This window comes from Phalacrocorax aristotelis, chromosome 19 (genome assembly GCF_949628215.1).
Source record: "Phalacrocorax aristotelis chromosome 19, bGulAri2.1, whole genome shotgun sequence".
NCBI classification, from domain to species: Eukaryota; Metazoa; Chordata; class Aves; order Suliformes; family Phalacrocoracidae; genus Phalacrocorax; species Phalacrocorax aristotelis.
Window position 1 is genome coordinate 5426614 of NC_134294.1, and position 15103 is coordinate 5441716.

A 15103-nucleotide genomic window follows, 5' to 3' on the forward strand; every position below is an offset into this window, starting at 1 on the left:
AGATAGAGTGCAACTAGGCCCTGTATCCCTGCTCATTTTCTCCTCCCTTCATCTCTCTCCCCCTTGTTTCTCTCCCTTTGCTTGGTGAGTGTTGCTCTATGCTATCTTCTCCTTCACTGGCTGCTTGTCGCGGGGTGCGGTTAGGAAAGGGTTGTGTGGAAATTCCTGCGATGAGCCCCAACCCTTCCACCCCCACACACTACCCTGGGAGAGACCCAGGCGGGCAAGGTGACTCATCTAACGCTGGCTGAATCCTGGGGCTGCGTGCGGGGGGAAATGAAAGGCCCCCAGGCAAGGCAGGCAGGCAGCTGGGGGGGATGGCTGCCGCTTGGTTTGCTTCTCTTTTCACACAGCTGAAAGCACAGGGACCTTGTAGGGTGCAGGGGAGATGGTTTTCAGTTGGCTTTAGGCATTGGTGGGAGAGGGGCACCGAGGGGAAAGAGGAGGGGAGCATGAATGAATGCTTGATGCATCCCTGCCTTCTGTTGTAAGTACTACAGGGCCAGCTAATGCGATTGTGCGCTGTGTCATGCCATTGCGGGACATCTTCAGTCCCACTGCGGCTATCGTATGGAGCTGGCACGTAAAGACACCCGAGGTCCCTGACCTCGCTATGTCTTTCCTGATCTGTTAAGGTGGTGAGAACACAGGAGCAGCAGCAGCAGTGGAGGTTTGTGTCCATCCTGGAGGTTGCTTAGCGCTCTCTTCTGAGCCCAGCTTCCAAGAGTTGCTGTCACAGCCTGGACCGCTGTTTTTCATCCTCTGGTCTGTTGATCCTAGCTGGTGCGTGGACTCCAAGAGTCTCTGGGAGACAATCAGGGAAAGCAAGCCTGTTATCAGGAAGTTTAAATTCAGTCTGCAAGGGTCCAGTCCTTCACTGAAAATATTTAAGATCCAGCAAATTGGAAGCAATTGGAAACCAATGGCTAAACTTGCCAGGTTTTTTGCATTACCTAGAGAGTAGCTAGAGCAGCTTACTCTCTGGGTAAAGGTCCACACAGGCAGAAGACCTGGAGCAAAATATGATCTGTATCTTTGTCTTGTTCTTCAGACTAGAATGTCTGCCTCTGGAGGTGGTGATCATGGAGGGCAAGAGTCAGGTCTGCTTTCAGGATTTAAATGGCTCTAAACTTGGGCGGGGATAAGGTAGGGAGAAGAGAATCCCCTCATTTCATACCCCCTCCCTGGGATATGTGGGGAAGGTCCTGGCTTTTAACTGCTCCCTCTCCCGTGCCTCTGGACATATGGGAACACAGGTGTGCCTGTAGAAATGTGTGAGGACATGTGCGTGCTAATGGCACCGGAATACAGCAGCTGCTCCATGCCCCTGTTACCCAGTCAGATGACTGCTCACCCTCCTAGGCTTTGTCAAATCGGAGATATTACTCACCTCAGTGACTAATTCCCTATGGAGGGCCCCTAAAGAGGTTTAGAAAACAAGTCCTCTGTCGCTCTGGGGCAGAAAACATTATGCCTTGTTTCTGAATTTGGATAATGAGAGGAGGAACTCCTGTAGGTAGACGTACTCTCGAACTGCAGACAGGGAGTCCTCAAGCAGGTTTTCTCCCTGGCAGCCTGGCGCCCTTATGAGGAGGCGTAGGCACCATTTCTTGCAACACTTTGAAACTGTATGCCTGGGTGTCTGCAGGAAAGACCAAAGCTGTTAATTGGAACTGGTGATTTCTGCAGGAGGAAAATGTGATGGAAACGTGCCTAGGGTGGGATTTCACTTTCACTTTCACGGAATTCTCCAATGCAGATGCTTGCTGGGTAGAACAGAGCTGCTTAGCAGTGCACAAGAGGATCATGCGACCGCAGAGAACTCTGTGTCTTCTTGGAACTGCAGGGGGGGAATTAGGATTGGCAGGGTGTAATTGGTAAAGCTTGTATTTGGCTGGGATTTTTATTTTAGCAGGCCCAGAAAATCACCAAGTAAATAATAAGTCGGGACCTTAAATTTGCTTTCCAGGACCTCTGACAGCAAAGTATACCCAAGTACATTTATTCAAGAAGGAAGAGTGCCACCTATTGAGTCACAAACTTCGCCTCCTTCAGAAGGCTGAGTATCCCAGGTACAATAGTATCCCGTCCAGGTACTTTCCAAGCACAGCTCAGCATCATTCACGCGACGGAAAGGAGCCGCAGCCTGGGGTGGTATCCCCATGCGAGAGAAAGCAAAAGTGCATGCGCTGAAAACTGTGTGGTTTTTATTTTAGATTTTTATAGATGTGCTGTGTTTTAAAGCAGTGAAAGCCAGCTGCCAAAGTTGCCATCAGCAAGCTTCCAAATACAGACCCTTTTCTGGAACAAGTTCTTTGTTTAAAAACCTGAAGAAAACCTGCAAGACTTAAAAATAGTTGTGGGCAAGTTATGTTAACACGGCTTTATGTACGTTAGACTGTTTGATGATTTGATGGCTTGCTGCAGAATAAGTGTTGGATGTGTGAGCAGGCTTGTTTCGTCATGCGACTGTCTTGAAGCCTCTCTCCGTGGTTGGAGTGTTGCTGGAAGCCACAGAAGACCACGCTGTCTCTGTAGTAGCTTAGTGGCAGACTTGTTTTCCCACTTCAGGGAAATGCTTAAATGCCTAAAAGGGGAGATACCAGTTTTCAGACAAAATGTTTCACCTTTAAAAACATGCTTCCCCCCCACCCCCTCGATCTTGTTCCAATTAATTTTGGTTCTGGTTTTCACTCCCATGAGAGATGAAGATTTTTTTACCTGCTCAGAAAACTCTTCCCTTTGGGATTTCTTTTTTTACCTTCCAGCTTCTTGGTTTTTTTTTTTATTCTTTTGATGAATTATTTACCTCTCTTGGGTTTTGGGTTTTTTTATATTCTCTTTGTGTTTATCTTCAAAACATTCAACTCCCAACACTCCCCACTTCCATTCAGTACTCATCGGAAAGCCACTGTATTTGTTGGTCATTTATTTCCCAGTGTTATATTTATATATACAGTTGTATTGTAAATCATGCTGTATCACCTCGTGTTGCTCCTCATGTGCTGAGCTGACTAGTTGCATATTTCTGTGAGTAGTTTTGGGGTTTATCCTTTGGTTTTGTTAGTACACACGGTCTAAGTGGAACATGCGGTTCTCGGTGCTGCACAGTCACGGTGAATGATGAGCACAACCCCCAGTGCCTGCGGGACACACCTGTGAAGCTGTCAGGTAGACTGCTTGAGGTCAGGATAAAAGATACAGGCGTAGCGTGTTACACATAGTTCTTTGCAGACTGCAAGCAGCAGTATCAGGTCTTCCTTCCGTTACTCACAAGTAGATCTCAGGTAGGTTTCTTTTTCAGGGATGCTCTGGTTAGTGAGTGGTGGGAGCACCAGATTTGGAGACAGGACCGTCCTGTTCCAGTCTTGGATCCTCTATTGTTTTACTGTGTAACAATGAGCAAATGATCCCACCATACTTTCCCCTGGTCTCACTTGCCTAGAAGATGATATAAAAGTACTTCATAGCAAGAACTGCACACCCTTTTTGCAAAAGGCGCAGGCCTTGAAGTGAAAGGCTATGGGCAATTGCGAAGTGCTGTTACTGGTATGCTAGAGCTGGACTTTAATGTTTGCGCATCGTGCCTGTTGAGTGAGAAGAATGGGTTTCACATTGTGATTCCAGGGGCTGCACCTTGGGAAGCTGATAATCGGTTCCTTTTTGCTGTCCTTGCAAGAGCTGTCGCGACGCCTGCAGCAAGTCATCTGGCTGACACCCCATTTTTGTATACAAAGCACCAGAGCTGGGAAGTCCACTGCGCTGCCTCTGGGTTAGGTTCCCTCTCTCCTGATCCAGTTAATCAGCACATGTAATCTGGTTTCTGAGTAGGAGTGGGGTACGGGAGCAACTTGATCGTGTAGCACTGACTCCCCTGTTGAGGTGGACTTTTGGGTGTGTTCTGGTGACTGCTGCATAGCAGTTACTGTGGAGCCCATAAAAGTGTGCCACAGAGTGAAACATCTGCACGCGATACCAGTAGGTCGTGGGAGATGCATCTTTGCCCTGACTAGCTTATGTTGAGGATGAGTGTCATCCTCAGTCATGACATACCTCTTTCTGGTGCTCTCAGCCATGCAGCATTTTGATGGACCGAGGGCATGTCAGTCCTTAGCAGTGCCAAGAAGGGAGGGATTCCCCTGAGTCAAAGAAGCTAAGCAGGAATTTGGCATGCTTTTAGCCTCATGCTTGACTCTCAGACTCTCTTTCCTTTCATTAATTTCACTCTGTGCTGCAGCTGAAGAGCACGTATTAAAACTCTAAGGAGGCATGTCTAGTAGTTGTTCAAAATCAGTTAATTTTTTATTGGATTTGAAGTCAGACTTCATGGGCCGAACCCACCCCTAGAGGACTGGGGATGGGGAATTGCAGGCAGTCGGGACTTTTTCTGGATAATTGACTTTTTCTGTGTCCACCCTCACTCCCAGATTCACCTAAGAAGCCTCCCTATCTTTGCTTTTCCACAGTGCTAAGGCTGAGAGGCCTTTGTCCTTAGCAGCCTCAGCCATCAAGATGTATTAAATTAAACATACACACACATCACAGCCCTGAGGCTATTAACCCCCCGTGCACACAAATAATCCGTTGTGGTCTAAGTAGAATAACTTATGTTTGGACCCTGATCTAGTCCAATTCATTTCCACACCTGCGGGAGTGACCTTCAAAACTTGCTTGAGGCTCTGCCTCAAAAGTCATTTTCTCATTAGTGGAAATGAAATGTATTGTGGAGCTGTTGCTCCGGCTCTGGGTCTCTGGGGAGGCGAGGGGAGAACAACGCTTCTAGTCCCCGCTCACAAATCACACCAGGCCGCCTCGCTCCCAGTCGGTTTTGTAGAAGCCCTTCTTCCCTGACTCCTCCTCCCTTTCCCTCCACAATAATGTAGTTAAGATTAAAGGAGGTCCTTGCAGTGTGTCCCCAAAGGTTGCAATGAGCAGGGGCTGCCATTTCAAATGCTTTGGGCACCTGGGCATGCCGGTGGGTAGAGAAGGCATCCGCGGTGGCTCACGACCTCCTGCCATCCCTGCCCGGGGTGCTCTGCTCTGCCCTCTGTCCCCCTGAATGCTTCATCTGCTTTTGCTTGGCCTTGTGGCTGGCCAATCTCAGGACTGAATCGCTTTTAAAACAATACGATTTATTCCCATAGTATGCATGCTGTAGAATTGCTTGGTCCAGTACCAGTGTGTACTTCCAGCTGTCGTCTCTGCCTGTAGTACTATCAGAGCATAAGGGGAAAAAAAACCCAGGCCCTCCTGTTGTGCTTTGAGTCCTTGCCATCCATCAACCAGGGGTCACAGTAACTGCAGATCATATGCTCGGGTCTCAAAAACTGCAGGAAATCAGTCTTTGTTACATGGAAAATAAAGCAGTCTGTGGGGAAAATAACCATAAATGTTCATTATTTGTACAGGAAAATCAATTTGTAGGCCAATTGACCAAATAAAGTAATACAATTTGCTGGGAAATCCCCCAGGTGTGGCAGGCAAATCATGAAGTGGAAATGGAAGGAGCGGTTTTCATAGGTAGTCTGTGGTGGTTTGGGGGTGGAAGGGATGTGGGGAAGGGAGACAAAGCTTAAGAAAACAAATAGAACAAGTGAAAAGGGTACCTTTAGCCGTGCAGCCAGTTGAAGGAGAGGTGCCAGCGAAAGGAGGAGAAGAGGAAATGGTCTTTTTCTTGTTTTTATGTTGCAGAGGGTGGTGGAAAGAGGTTAACGGTGCTGCCATACGGTGTGTGATGGCGAGGAAGGTGCTCTCTTGGAGGAGTTGGCAAACTGAGAAGTGGAGCCCTGTGGTATGGCTGGAAGCACATGTCATTTAGCAGTAGGAGCAGACACACAAACCTTCCCTGTTCTCCCTCATTTTGTCATCTACCCAGCAAATCTTGGGCAAAGCATTTCCATTGTGCAGGCTATGTGTATGCAGTAAAATCAGATAATCACCCCAAAACGACTGTAAGGTGGTTCTGTGATTCTTGTGTGGTTGGTAAATACCATTTGCAGCCTTAGAGCAGAACTGATGGTTTCGGAACAGTGACCCCCAAGTCTAGTGACGGGTAGTCTGTGCCTGGACAGCTCTTTGTCACAGGTCCGTGTTGACGCTGACCGAGTTAAAAAAGCTAAGGATCCGTTTGTCAGTCTCTTCCACTTATCTGAACCAGATCCTTTGTGCTTCCTTAAGTGGAGGCTGTGTGTGCACACATGAAGGTAATGGGATTGGGGACACACACACACACACACATCTTCTTCAGCTGTTTTTTACTGGAAAGGGTGCATTTATGACCATAGCACTAGAAGGCGTTGCTAAGGCATTGTAGTCCAGTTCCTATGATACTTGAAAATGGCCCACAGAGGTTTTTTTTTCAGACTGGATGTGAATGTATTGTCCCTTTGCCTTTGGAAGCTCAACAGGTCGCTCCTGGCTCTGCAGCGGCCTCTCTGTATGACTTAGTTCATGGGCTTTCATATCTTCATCACACCTTGCACCGCTGTGCAGCCGGCCTCCCCGATGTGTTAAAAGCCCTTAAATAACAAAAGCTTCTAAAACACGTTGTGCTTTCCAAATGCAAAGCGTTGCATGATGGCAGTATCACTGCAGCAGCTGACAGGCTCGTTGGCTCAGATGTGACTTGCTTTTGGCTCTCTGTGGTAGGGAAGGGGCTCCAGGGAGGCTGTGGCCTCACTCTTGTGCATGCAGCAGGTGTCAGAGCTTTTGATTTGTAAAAAACGGTCCTTTTAAAGCCTGAGTGGTGGTGATCGAACCGCACCTTTCTCTGTTTTGTTTTGGTATTGCAAGTTTAAGAGTATGATATCTGCTTAAACACCAGGCTTTTTTTTTTTCATTTTCAAAAGTGCAAGCAGTGTCTTAATTAGTTTTTGTAGTTTTCTTATTTATTTTGGATTTTCAAAGTTTGCTTGGCTGTCGGGAGGGTTGAGTCATTCAGAGGAAACTTTGTGGGCAGACCTGGCTGTTGCTCCCTCAGTAAGTGGCAGCCCTCTCCTCCGATTTTTCTGATCTGCTCTTCACTGCTGGAATCAGAGATGAAACACTACAGTACGTGGATCCTTTTATATCTTTACCAGCCTGAATGACCTCTGTGCAGGTGTTAACTGAAGGCTTGAGTTCCAGGTTCTTGAAGAGGCATGCCTACCATCCAGGGAGGATGGTGCTGCGCTGCTGGGTGGTCCTGTCATGGAGGCAGATGTGGCTGATTTTTGGCACCAGCCTCCCTGGGGAATACTAGGATATAATGCAAAGCTCTGGTTACTCCGTCTCCGCTGTGTGGAGCAGCTGCTGTTTCTCTGCTCCCGTCAGTTTGGTTGCTTCAGTTTTTAGGGAAACTGCTGGGAAATGAATTTTTTTAAAGCTGAGAAAAATTGTCCTGTGATTAGTTTCCATCTCGTTCTGCCCATGACGAGAGTGGTCCAGCTGGGGGGATGGACAGGAGGCTTTTCCTGGGTTGGTCTAACACCAGGGTGTTTGAGGTGAGTGTGGCTGGGGTCACAGACTGACACTGTGGGCATTCCGCTGACACCCGCAGGAGTTTGCGTTTTCAAAGTCACCCGTGATCATGGAGCACCTCAAAATTTTGGAAGCCCAACTTTTAGGAAGGTGTTGGACCTGATTTTTCCAATTGAGAGCTGTAGCTCTCAATAACTAGAGCAGCAGCAAAATCTTCTTCCATATGGACAACTAAAGGAAAGGAGGAACTGCTCTCACAAATTCAGGTCTGTCTGTCCCATTAAGTGAAGATAATAATTATTGAACTTTGTAAAACACGCTGAACTGTTTAGATAAAGCCTCTTTTGGTTTCTAATACAGCAACAACATCCATTTCGGGAGGAACTGTTTAACGTTTCTGTTTGATCTCTGTGAAAGTTGCTCTTTATGACAGTGAAGACTTATAAAAAAAAAAAAGATCAAAACAGAACTTGAGGCAGGAATTTCACTCTACCCAATGAAAAGCTACAGTGGCTGGTCCTTATTCTTGTAGGACTTGCACAAAGCCTGGGTCTGTCTCCTTTTGGCTGAGCAGGCTGTAAGCCACACTTGGAAATCTCAAGCATCTCAAAGAAATGCTTTAAGCATATGTCTCCAGAGCAGAATAAAAGCATAAACCCCAGTCAAATTCCTCTTGATGAAATATTTCAGACTCGCTGGGAAAGGCTGTGTTCTCTTGGAACTGATGTAATGAAACTTTGGAGTGAAACATTAATGCCTGGGGGAATGACGGACAGTTATTTTGTTCTCTTGTCTTTCTGCTACTCGAAAGGTACAGCAGTGAGGTGCGCGAAAAGAAGGCAAAATGTCTGAAAGCATCCGTGCCCTTTTGCTCCTTGTCTCTTCACCAGAGAAGAGGAGCAGGAAAGGAAAGAGAAAAGAGAAAAATATGTAAGTTTTGCTTTTATTTAGGAGATAGCATCAGCGTACCACATCCTCAGCTGGTGTAAGTTGGCTTTTACTCCATTAATACTGACTTGCATTGCCTGAGGACCTGGCTTCACATCTCTGCTTCCTTCTTTGCAACCTCAGACTGAAATGGGTGAAGTTACTTGATGTGGAACAGGCACAGAAAACAAAGACTAGGCCAGTTTTCAGCCTTCTTCCAAAGAGCTTTTGAAAACAGGTAGCTCCGAAGGACTGACAGATTTTCTCTCTTAGAGTTACCTCCCTTCAAAGACTGGAAATTCCAGTTGGCTTTCCCAGAAAAGCATAGCTCTCACTCTATTAACAAATTATCCTTTAGGCTTTGTAACTCACTCAGAGGTAATAAATGGGAAACGTTCCCTTCTGTTCACAGATCTTGTTCATCTGTTTCTTTAGGGCCTCCGAAAATAATGTTGTTAATATTGATGGGAAGAGCTGCAGCTTCCCTTCCGTGTAACTTTCTTTTGGTTTAAAAGATAAATATTTTCTGCAATTCTAGTGGTACCTACAGCCCTGTTTCTACACACAGCCTCAGACTGAACACACCATCCTCTGCTCCAAAGAGCTTACAATATAAACAGTACAGAGAAAGAGGTACAAAGGAGAGAAAGTGTTACTAATGGCTTTTTATAGCAGGGAGACTGAGTGCGATGGGGCCAAGTGAGATGCCTAGGATCACACAGGGAAACTGTGGTTAAGCGTAATTTTCTTCTTTGAGATACTTTCCTTCTCTCTCTCAAAAGATAAAATACTCTGTACTGGAATTGATAGGTTCTGCATAAACCAGTTGATGACAACTCAAAACTGTTAATGAGGCGTCATCAAGCGTAGACCTAGAGAGCCTGCCGGGGTACAGTTATTCCCAGAGTCTCTCGTCCCCCTGGCTACAGCTCTTAGGCCTGCCCGGCTATGCCAGATTGCCTCCTCAGCTTGCCTCTCCTCATTGCCAGAAATTGTAAACCACTTTCAGGAGACTCTGTTGAAGAGTGCGACACAGTCCCCAAAACTTGGAAGAGTCTTCGTGGTCTGTACCGCCTGACCATCGCTGTCCGTTCCCGTCTGCTTCCTCTGTCCTTCGGACCATCCCTCCTGTGCTGCAGCAACTTCCAGTGTAACATTGGTGTCACTGGAAAGAGATGATAAATAATAAACCTATTAGTGGTCGGGTCAGGTTAAAGGGCTGGACTGCAGCTGACAGGGAGGCAGAAAAATAGATGCAGCGGAAGGCTGCCGACTGTTGTTTTATTCATTTGTTCATTACTGAGCACCGGAGCAGGCGGTAAGACGCGAGGCTGGACAGCTGCTTCTGCCTGTGACCTCAGTTTTGACGGAGTCGCTGGAAAGCCCAGGGCAGCAGAACTGCGCCCGTACCGGATTTACCACCGAAACAGTCGGCCTGGTAGCACGTTGGCCTAGAATCCCTAATGAAGGCCCAGGGGAGAGTGGAGGATTATCTTGGAAGGCAACTGACCCTTTCTTAGGTGTTTACGCTAATCACAGCTGAAGGTAAATGCAAACTCTGTCAGTTATCCTACAGGGGGATGTGTGGGCTCCATTGCTGTGTAATGTCCCTAATTAAATTCATTTGACTAGGTTTATTATTTGAAAAAGTAAAAGAAAAATATTCCAGGCTCTCAGAATCTCCCCTTTTCCTTTTCCCTATCTTTATTATCAATAAAAAGAGAGAGAAAATGCTGTCTGGACTTGAGGATTTCCTTCACATATGGAAAAGATTTAGCATTCTTCAGCTCCCAGCATTGGCAGCGCACAAACCTCCCCTCTTACCTCCCCCCCAGCATTCCCTGTCTGCTCCCTGTATTTCCCAGATCTACGTATACAGAAAGAATGCATGTGCTGTTGCTTCTGCAGGGTGTTTTTTTTTTATCCGAGAGAAATTATTTTTGAGAGTTGAATCACAGGCACGTGAATCATCTTGCAAACAGCTTTGATATTTTTATCAGTGTGCAAACTCTGTGCATTTGCATTTGGGTGCCTTTTTTTCTAGTACTGATTTGGATGCTGAAGAAGCGATGTCCGTAGGGACTGCACCTGCTCATCTTCTTGGGTCAATTCCCAATGGGATCAGATGTCCACAGTTTGGCTGGCAGTTAATGTGGACTGGCAAAAGCTTTGCTTTCATGTGCATTTTTTTTCCATGGAGCTTTTTGCCTTGCAGCTCTCGTAGCGGAGGCCTTTCCATTGCTGGGATCAATTAAATGCTCACCAGGGACTCTCTCTGCGAGGAATCTTTCCTTTTCTGGCTGACTTTGAATGTCACACCAGGGCGTTCAGCTGTTTTGACCTTGTTGCAGTAGCTCCCAGGGCAGGAAACCTTTCCTAACCCTCCCTTCCTGTCTCTCCCCCAAGTCCTGTGCTGTCCGCCCGTCATTCCATCTGCAAGCTCTCCCAGGCCTCTTATGCAACAGTTCGGGTTTTGGTATTCTTGGCTGGGAGAACACAGCTCCAGGGGAGAGCTGTGAGGGGGTTGGATGGGTGGGGGGAGAAAGATTTTATTTTGTAACTCTGCTGACCTTGCTTAGCCACACAGAGCGGAATTTTCCCTCGCTCTCTGGAAGGGAAGAAACATCACCACTGTTTTCTTTTCCATCTTTCTGATGGTCCCTTGCTTTCATGACAGAACAATCGGGCTTCCAGGCTTCTCCGCTCAGGTAACCTACCACTGCTCCCAAGCTGTTGGTTTTTACTCGTAGTTTCATCTCTAGACTTGGGTAATCGGTAACTTTAAATTGTGTGTTGGTACCCATCTGATTTTTCCTGGGGAAAGGAAATATGCCTCTCTGTGATTTTTAAAAACAAAGCAACCCCCCACCCAGACAATACTTTGAGAGGCAATGAAAGCAATTAATGGTGTCAAAAGACCCTAGGAGGGTGAAGTGGTGAGTGACTGAAAGCTGGGCTGACGCAGGAACGGCTGGGTGGGTAGCTGAATGTGTCTGGGGAATAGAGGGTTATTGACTCAAACTCCAGCTGTGTTTCGTTAGCTGGTATCATAACCCACAAAATTAATCTTTAACAATGTATAAAGGCAAGGGAGTCCTAATATGAGGCAGTTCTGCAGTGCCCTCAACACTCACCCTTGCAAAAGCTTCAGAGAATTGCAGACATGTTTTACTTTCTAGTTACACTAATTAAAGAGAGGGTAAGTGGTACCCTGTTCTCCATCCCCCACCCTCTATCCAAGGGGTGGGGGAAATCCCTGGTATGAAAGGAAGGTGCAAGCTCTGAAGAGGTTTCCTCTGAGTCAGTGTTTGTCCTGAAGGCAAACATCTTTGACTCCTCTCAGGCACCGAAGAGGTTGTTGGAGGGTTCGTTGCAGGGTAGGGGAGAGCACCTGTGCAGTAACTCTGCGGCAGCGTGCTGGCTAGCCGGCTGTATTTCACCCACAGATGTACGTGCTGACAACAGGTCCTCAGCGGGGATCCTGTGCTCCCCCTGCTTTCAGGGCTGTGATCTGTTCCTTATAGCACCTTCTGTCTGCGCTCCCTGGGGCAGGGAGCTGGCAGGCTGGCAGCCTGGCGCTGCCGGACTGAGCTATAAGACATATTTACCACTACGTATGCTTCATTTTTTTGCTGGGGGTTACTGCACCTGTACTAACAGCTGTTGGCTCTGCCGCTATAGAAAATGCTCCTTCTGACCCACTGGCCAAAACAGCCCTACTAGTTTAAGCAAGCCAGCTGGCAAAGCACACCTTCCCCCTTTTCTTCATGTGTGTAAAGATGGAGTTATTTAACAGGGGTGCGCTAGAGTCCCAAGATGCCTGGCTCTCTGGCACTAGGTGACTATTGATCGGGTTGTTTTCCCAAACATCAGGCATCCCAATGAATATCAACAGCTTGGGAGGCAGTTTTGTTTTCAAAATATTCAAACCTTCTTATAGGGTTCACGATTCAACATCAGCATCTCATTAGTGTATGAGATGACTCCGTAATGACACTGACACACAAATACAAGCTTTTCTAATATGAGATTATGAGGCTCACATCAAGTATCTATAAATCCTAATGTACCTGCCCGTATATAGCGATGGCACTGCAGTCTCTGGGAGTATTCTTGCACGTAACACCGCCCTGCTAAGTGCATGCTTTACTACCTGCCACTGCATGCCAAGCGATAGTTGATAACCCGGAATCTGAGTAACTGTAGGTATCTCAATACACTGCTCAGCTCTCTAGGTACATTCCTGTCCTGTGAGCTGTCTGCACAACTGGCAAAGGACTTCAGCAAAAGCCAGGGTCACAAGAATGATGCCTTGGATGAAATGCATCTCACAAACGAGTGTTTTTTATTTGCAGCTTGGACCAGTGCCCTTTCAAGTCAATGGAAAGACAATTGATTGTAGCAGGTTCTGGACCAGGCTTCTGGCTACCTTTGTGCTTAATTTAAAAGTAATGTGTATCTACTGGTGAATGCCTCTAAACAGATTAAGAAAGTGCAATTGATTCAAAACTGACTATAGATGAACATAAAAGGCAAAATTGATTGGCTCAGTCTATTCTAATTTTCTGGGAATGGAGAAACGTAATAAATGAATAAATAAACAAATAAAATGCCCCAAACCTAATGGCTAAAATACAAAGTCCAAAGTAAACACAACTTTTAAACAAATGCATTGCTAGTGCTAGAATGCAGGCGTTTACAAGGGCACTGGACCGCTGTGGCCCTGGTTCTGGTGTGTCCATGTGTGGCCCCTGGTCAGAACAGAGGTGGTTCAGGTCATCCGCAACTGGTGATTGCTGCAGATGCAGATGCTCTTCCTTTCCATTCGTGTTCGTTTGTTTGTCTTTTAAGGGAAGAAGCTCTCTGTGTGTTAGGTGATACCTATATAGGTATGTATATACATAATTGTATATTACATATATAGGCGTATATATGTGTGTGTATATAGATGTGTATATATATGCAGCAGCTTTAGGTGTAAGGATACCATTTACAGAAAGGCAAAGACTAAGCATTCTGAGGGGCAGGGGAAAAGGAGAACCAATGTTCCTGGTCTGGTGGGCTGTTTCTCTAGGTTTAGTGCCTCCCTTTTTGCTGCACTCTCACTCTTGTTAGGGCTGATGAGTCCCTGGGCAGTCACTGAGGCCTGGTAACTGCTCGAAGGTACCATAATGGCCATAAAATGATTTTTAGTATCTGATCAGTGCCGTTCTCTTTAGCCTGTGAAGTCACAGCAGAGAGTGAATTGCAATTATTTTGAAGTGGAAATTTGCACACCCTCCCTTCCCTCCCCCTTTAATTGTTACGATAAATTGCAACTTCAGAAAAATATATAAAGCTTTGGCATGCGAAAGCTCATGCTGATATCAAGTCATGGCTTTTCAGCCTGACAGAAATCTGGTGCAGATACTGCCCTCCTCGCTTTTCCTTTCCTTCCCCTCACTTTTCCTTTTCTCTCTTCTTCTCCCTACTGTCCTTTCGACACTGTGCAAGCGAGAGTCACCGAGATGCCTTAGACAGAGGGTACGGTCTGTGCCCATTCTCTGTAGGCACTGGAGCAGGAAAGGGGGCAGTGTGGAAATGCACCGAGTATGTGAAAAGTCTTCGAGGGTAGGAGACGCGGAATTTATATCACGTGTTCCTCCATGGAACAGACAGTGAGAAACCTCTTTGCGAAGGGCCGTGCGTGTGGGTCTCTGCTGCTGTGTGGGGAGCCCAGAGGGATGAGAAAAGGCATTTGCTGTTTGTCACAGAGATGCAGCTGGCCCCTCACACCATAGCAATTCACCTCGCGCAGGTGGGTCTCTGAGAGTCCCCAGCAATATTCACAGTAAGGGCGTTCTCCCGTGTCTGAGCCTGGGCATTTGGACTCACCACAGAGCCTGTTGCAGCTTGATCCCAGTTTTGTACTTGGAATACTCAGAGATGTAGGAGCATTCACCTTGTTGCTGTCCAAGGGTGCGTTTTTCTTCCTCACGTTCTCTCAAGAAGAAAGTCCGTGTCTTTTTCCTTGTATACACACGTTTTCCCGTTTTTAAGCCAGTTTGGCCCACAGCTCTTCTCTCCCTTGGGTGTCTGCTGTTCAGACAGCTGTGTTCTTGGCTTGGAAGTGCATCAGAATGGGAAAGTTAATTTGCCTCCTTGGGGTGATGCCTTCCAGATGGGTTTAGCTAATTATCACAACGATTAGGCCTCCCCTTAATGACCACAACTGGAATTTATTGACAGAGGTAAACAAGAAGTTTTTGTTTTGTATTTGTGGAAAGTTCTTAATTTGTTTAATTAAAAAAACATGGGCTCTTCTATCACATAGTCTTGCTCCGTTCTCCCCTGCAGAGAGCCTGACTGGCTTTCCCAGGACATTTCCATTTTGCCAGGTTTATTTGGAAAGTTGGAGTCAATGTTACAGAGAAACTGTTACTAGTTAAATGTTACTCTGCACTTATTCGACCTGTTTCACGTGCCTTTCTTCTTTTTGTTCCAGTCCTTGCTAAAAACATGTTTCTTTTCTACGGCTTGTGCTGTTGAAGGAAGTATGCCTACATACCTGTACAAAGAACGTGCATGAAACTGTGTTTCACTTCCCCTTGCTGTGGTTCCCTTCCCAGTTTCATGATTTTGTTCGCTGAAATTTTGAATCCTGTGGGGCAATGACGTTACAGTCTCCCTGGGTTTCCAATGTATGTTTTCCACTGTAAGTGCTCATATTATGGCGCTC

At 46.5% G+C, this 15103-nt stretch overlaps 1 protein-coding gene across 10 annotated transcripts in view; it reads left to right on the forward strand.

Annotated features, from left to right (window-relative positions):
- Positions 1-15103, forward strand: part of SAMD11 (sterile alpha motif domain containing 11) — a 188869-nt gene that overhangs the window by 84200 nt on the left and 89566 nt on the right. Inside the window, exon 2 of one of the 10 annotated variants that reach the window (XM_075113799.1) lies at positions 5692-5791. The exons of the other annotated variants lie outside the window; for them this stretch is intronic. Coding sequence (XP_074969900.1) covers positions 5735-5791 — 57 coding nt within the window. The 5' untranslated portion in view covers positions 5692-5734. The remainder of the gene's footprint in view (positions 1-5691; positions 5792-15103) is intronic. 10 annotated transcript variants of the gene reach the window in all.